Genomic DNA, 6,000 nt, shown 5'->3' with positions numbered 1-6,000 from the left:
ATGGAGGCTCACCCACGTTCCGCCAGAACGTGGGTGAAAATCAGAATGGAGCGCATTGTGCAAGCTGTGAGGGTGCTCAGCTGAAGAAGTTTCCGAAGCACGAAATCAAAATATTCGATGAGCTTCTTAGGCCCGGGTAGCTTCGTCTTTGACCAGGTTTGGGCCTTTCGCTTTATGCTTTTGTTTGTTCCGTGTGAGCAACGTGGGTGCCCTTCATCCACTTTACGTGGATCACCCACGTACGCGTTTCCGTTACGTGGGAACTAAACCTCCCTACTGTATACAATAGTACTAGTACACTTACCTGGAGAACGGGTTTTACCGAAAAATTTCCCTCTACCGAACCGCTGATTTTGGAGAATACCGAAAATATTACACCACCGAAAATTTCTGCTTTTAAAATACGGTAGACTTTTAATACATGTACAAATGTACATGTACAGGCAACTTCGTTTATAACGACACTCGGCGGGGCATCAAAAAGGTGTCCTTATTCGCGAAGTGTCGTTATACCCGAAGTCTCATTATTGTATTACAGTGGGATGGGACTTTGCTCTGGGCATGGAAATTCTGTCGTTATTCGCGAATTGTCGTTATATCCGCAGTCGTTATTAGCGAAGTTGACTGTAGTTCCGTATTTTCACTGCGGCTGAGAGCGAAACAGAAGAAGCACGATTTGGAGCTGATCAGTCACTTGACCGGCACCAGGGACCGGAAGCGTAAGTAAAAACACCTTTTACTATCCCTGTTTTACTGTTACTCTAATTTACGTTCGTCATGGTTATGATTGTTGTCTTGAAACTGACAGCCCTGGTCCTTTGAAGTAAAATTATTGTGAATCATGATGCTTCCATGCCAATAGTTCATCTAATATTATGGCTTTAATAGACTAGTCTAATTTCAGAAATTTTAGGTGATCAATATTTTCGGTATGAGGGCAAAAGGCCAGGCTAGGTGAACAGAAATGTTAGGCCGGTACAGAGAGGCAGTTAAGAAAAAAAAAGTAAATTATCGTATCCGTTCCCGAAAGGAACTCAGAGAAAGAGAGGCAGTTAGCTATTGGATTATGTGTGTAAGTGTTTGTTCGGTGTATAGAAATTTTAGGTATGAAACAGACGCACCGAAAGTACCGGAAATAAAAGTACAATGTATACGGAAAAGTTGGGAAATTACACAGTATTCTATAGTGTAGGCCCGACTCAGTGCATGTACAGTGAATACTCCACAACCGTGTAGATCAAAGGGTCACCATTACTAAAATTTACTATTGACGTTACTCCATTGTACATGTTTGTAAGTACTAGTACATCATCACCCCCCCCCCCCCCTACTTGTACACAGCACTCAGTTCAAGCAGTCATAATAATAATATAAATCCACACGGTAATATAGGATTTCCTGGTTGCACAGTACAGACTATAGAGGTGCATATTGCGGGCAAGTGAACATGCTCATCAAAAAAAAGACCAAGTGAGTATAATTTAAATTATCTTTTACTTCACCTCCAATTCGCCTGATGGTGTCCTCCTGGGTGAAAGCTTGGAAACAATTACTGTACGTGGTGTAGCCAAGCCAAGGACTGTCCGTGTGTTGCAGATTGGACGTGAAGTAAAAGATGACAAGGCTACAATAGAGCTTCAAAGTTCTTTTAAAAAGTATAATAATTATTATTATTCTAAAACTTGTGATCCCCCTCCCCTCCCCCAGGCAGATTGGCCCGTCAAAAAATCTCCCGCCGAAAGGGGTCGGGGTTGGGTCAACAACTACAACTCGCTGCCATACCACTACAGAGAAGAAGCACACCAGTTTTCTATAATAAAAATCAAATCCACTGAAGCATAACTTTGTTGTGCACGAGCATAGAACGCCATGGCACCGTTGATAGGCCCACGGTGAAAAAGAAGACTTGAAAACAAAACAAACAAGACGACGATGAGGATTGGAAGCGGATCCAATTTCGAAATTTGAAAGTAGAGTATGCATTGATGCAATCCACACCAGCCATTTGGCTGTCTTAGAAGCATTGTATATTAATTTTGTAGTGAAGTAAGTTAGTTGGTCCCCAAATTGTGTACTCAGAAGGAAAATGGTTGTCACTTCAGTTGTTTGACGTTAGTTCTCGCGAAAGTTTTAGGAATGTTACTCCTCATTGATACGTTCAACGTGTTTTGGTCATTTCCACATTCATGGTGTTTTTGATACGCTGTCGAATACTTCTTCACTCCGGTAGAATGATGCTTCAATCACATTTTTCCCTATTTAGTTGCTCGGGTTTGACCATTTTTTTCCATATTCGCTGCATCAACTTCTGAAGACTCGAAGGGAACTAAAAACGTTCAGTTCGGAACCTTTGGTTCTGCTTTGAAGTACAAGACTGGGGTGGATGGCACTGATACATACACTGCTTTCAAAATACCACAAAAAATATGTATTGCAAACGCACCAGTATTTGAAAGGGTGCAGGGCATATACAAAAGAAATTGAAAACGAATAGCAACTGTCTGCAGCTCTTGGTCTCAGCGTGCACATGCCATGGTGAACACACATCATGCCAAACATACGGCTGGACAGAATGACCTGAGATAACGATGCAGAATCCCAGGGAGCGTGCGACGTTCTACGTGTGCAAAGGCTACACCTAGACATGACTTGTGACAAGACGACATGAACAATAGCAAAGTGTGATCAAGAAAAGCCTTCACTACCACCAAAAACTAAAAATATACTTAACTATTGTGCTGAACTATTGTGCTGAACTATTGTGCTGATACTGCTGAACTATTGTACTGAACTATGATAAAAATCTTCTAAACAGCGTATGTGCAAGCGTACCCTATGCATGTTTACATCTATCCCAATACATGTAATATGTACAAGAGATTGGGTTGGAGAATGAATACGTAGACAAGCTCCAATCTGTACAGTGCCGTACACAATATATTTACATAAGGCCAGAACGAACAGACCTATTTATGTACATGAGAATGGGTAGAACATGTACACGCACATCAGAGCGAACATCATACAGATAGTGACTAGTGCAGGTTGGGACACAGGGAAAAAGTATTTTGTCAATAATATTTTTCACAGAGTTTGGGAGAGATGCAGGCGAGCAGAGAGCAGAGTGGAGAGGATACACATTGGGAACAAGCAGCCCCTGGGCATTGGCATACTCACGGCACTCAGGACACGCAAGCACAGCCACAGCCGGTCGGACAGACCTTGGACGCCTCGAACCAGCTGGCCATGTGATCCCAGTGGCCGCCGTGGCAGCAGTCAAGGCAGAAGTGAGAGAGGCCTGCAGACAGGCAACACACATGGAAAGAAACGGACAATTTTAATTGGATACTAGTACAACCAAGAATAATTTTATTTTCGTCGTCATCACAACACAATGTTTATAGGATCAACGGTAATAGTTCAAGTATATCGATGAGTTCATAAGGCACAGCACAATGTGACTTATGAACTCATTAATCTATGAGTTTTGATCCTACGAAATTCAACCTACACTTTTATTTCCTGAGATTGAGTGGCTGTTCACATGCAATGTAACATTACGCATGGTCGTGACATGCACCATCTGTGAAAAGCTCAAGTCTAGGGGTCGGACTCGCCTACATACCTTCTATTTCACACATATAAATTGGAAATAGACCAGGCCCCACCGGACAAGCAACCATTTCACGCAAAGCACTGAAAGAGAATTGCAACAGCAGCACACACAGCAGCACACACACAGCAGCACACACAAACAGGGCCGGGGTGTCCTCTGGCACGTGTATTCTTAGTTACCAGTACATGAACTGCAAGCCGCAGCCTGCCAAGTCCTTGTCCTCCTTACCTTTGACTGGTATGTGACAAATTGCACATTTGACTCTGGAGGTTGTGTGACACCTGCTGCAGTTGGGTCCGGACTGCACCTCTTTACAGTTGGAACACAGCGTCTTCACAACTACATGTACATTGTGCAACATGTGAAGAGAGCGGAGGAGGAACACACAACCAGAGAAAATGCATGTCAAGTGCCACATGCACACTTTTTACCGTTCAAAACGGGTCCTGTTCGCTGAGCAGCCAATGCAACTCAAAGTACACAGGCTCTGTAGTGGTATGCAGCCATCCAAATAATGGTACAAAAAGATAAACATATTGTACCTCGCACAGCCTCCATCCTCCCCCCCCCCCCCTCCAAATATGTGGACTCTAAGGCCAGTTAGGGTTGCACAAAGATTTCGTGTCGTACAGTTGAATGCTTCTGGACTTGGTGCATCCATGGAGCTATGAAGTCGAGATCTCTGGTCGGCTGAGCTTAAAATGGGCCCCACCACCACACTCCATTACTCACCCCAGTGTCTGGAGATATGTGGATTTTGTATGAAAAAAATCCCAGCACGATGGAAGCAGTGTGCAGCAAGCTGTGACTGTGTTGTGAAAAGAAAGGGTACGCCGACTGCTACAGCCCACAGTACTCAATTATCATTCTTTATCACATGCACAATATGTGCCGGTACAGGTGGAATAGGAGTCTACGAAACCCAACCAAGGGCATAGGCCTAGCCCACGAAGCACTACAGGTGGTCTGCAACCTAACAACTCTACACACACACACACGCACGCATGCACACACACTAACACACACACACACACACACACACACACACGCACACACACACACACACACACACACACACACACACCATTTGACCATTTGATGCCCATCACCGGAGGCGATGATAGCGATGCTACAGCAGGAGCCATAGCAACTTGTGCTGGAATTGCACCATTCAACAGCTTGCAAGGCTGAAGAATTGACCGCCACTATTCAGCCTGGTCTACCCCACACAACTATGAAGTGGCTTTTTTCTGGCCATGACTGTGATAGGAAAGCAAGAGGTAAATTTGCAGCCAAAAGACAAGAACTGAATAGAACATGCGATTGCTAGCGCCACAAACACAATAATTTCTCAAACTACGGGTAAAAGAAGTGGAATGCCAACTGGCTATAGAGTGATCGATGCATGGCACAAAGAAATACTGTCGAACATACGAAGAAAAAAAAGGTCTACTAGAATCTAGTTCATTCTCCGAGCTTCTTTCGAAAGCAATCACTGGGCAATTGCATCAGTGCACGAACTGTGCATTGTGACGCTTCAAAGCCTGCTGACCAAGAAGTGCCTTTCCCCAGCTGATGATCTCCTCATCGCTGGGGAGTTTGGGAATGTCACGGGAGCCTGGGTCGAGGTGCAGCTGCTGCTGAGCTTCGGCAATTGTGTAATTTTTGCCGCCGCAGACGATGAGAATTTGGACAGATGGATGATGATAGACGGTGTTGTCGTGGATTTCGGGAGGAAAGAATAATTGTGGATGCTTGGTATCGCCGCAATGCGCGGTCTCCGAGACGTACAGGGATGATCCATTACGGAACACAGCTGTGATGTTGTAAAAGCCATTGGTGTAGGACGGGTCAGCATACATGGATGGTGCACCTTTGATTCCCTGGTCCAGGTAGGCGCGGACATTGTGATGGTATTTCAGCCCGCCGCCGCCTGGTTTCGGGCCCCAGCCATACACCTCAAAGTTGTGGTGCACTTCGTAGAATGTTGAACCATCGTCGTTGTCCATGCCTCCCTTGTAACCGCCGTAGTTGGACACAAGAAAGTTGTGGTGCAAATTATTGTAAAGAGGTATGACAGATGGCTCGCCGGTGCGAACAGTAGTGAGAAAGGGTTGCCTGTCCCAGCTATTCATTGGTCCATGGTCTGAGGACTCTCGGCATGTGTTCAAGATCAGATTGCCCACCACTTCAGACCCGCCGCCGAAACCGTCGTTGAAATTCACGGCGGTGCGAGGCATGTTGAAGAAAACGTTGTTCATCAGCAGAGTCTGGGCAGACTTTGCCTGGAACCAGGCCGATGACTGCTTCTCCCAGATACCTAGCTCACGTACAATGTTGTGTGCAACTGTAGTGAATCGTGGGAAATCCCCTCCAGTACCATC

At 45.1% G+C, this 6,000-nt stretch overlaps 1 protein-coding gene across 2 annotated transcripts in view; it reads right to left on the bottom strand.

Moving 5' to 3' along the window:
- Positions 1-1,802: 1,802 nt before the first annotated feature.
- LOC135804888 (GATOR2 complex protein WDR59-like) overlaps positions 1,803-6,000 on the bottom strand; it is a 44,388-nt gene continuing 40,190 nt past the window's right edge. For both annotated transcript variants that reach the window (XM_065318858.1, XM_065318859.1), the window contains 2 exons: positions 3,845-3,955; positions 1,803-3,298 (listed from right to left, as the gene is read on the bottom strand). In XM_065318858.1, the coding sequence (XP_065174930.1) occupies positions 3,183-3,298; positions 3,845-3,955 (227 nt within the window). In that variant the 3' untranslated portion in view covers positions 1,803-3,182. The remainder of the gene's footprint in view (positions 3,299-3,844; positions 3,956-6,000) is intronic.

Source organism: Sycon ciliatum, chromosome 1 (assembly GCF_964019385.1).
Source record: "Sycon ciliatum chromosome 1, ocSycCili1.1, whole genome shotgun sequence".
In the NCBI taxonomy this organism is placed as follows: Eukaryota; Metazoa; Porifera; class Calcarea; order Leucosolenida; family Sycettidae; genus Sycon; species Sycon ciliatum.
Note: the sequence above shows the minus strand (reverse complement) of the source record. Positions and strands in the feature narration are given on the sequence as shown.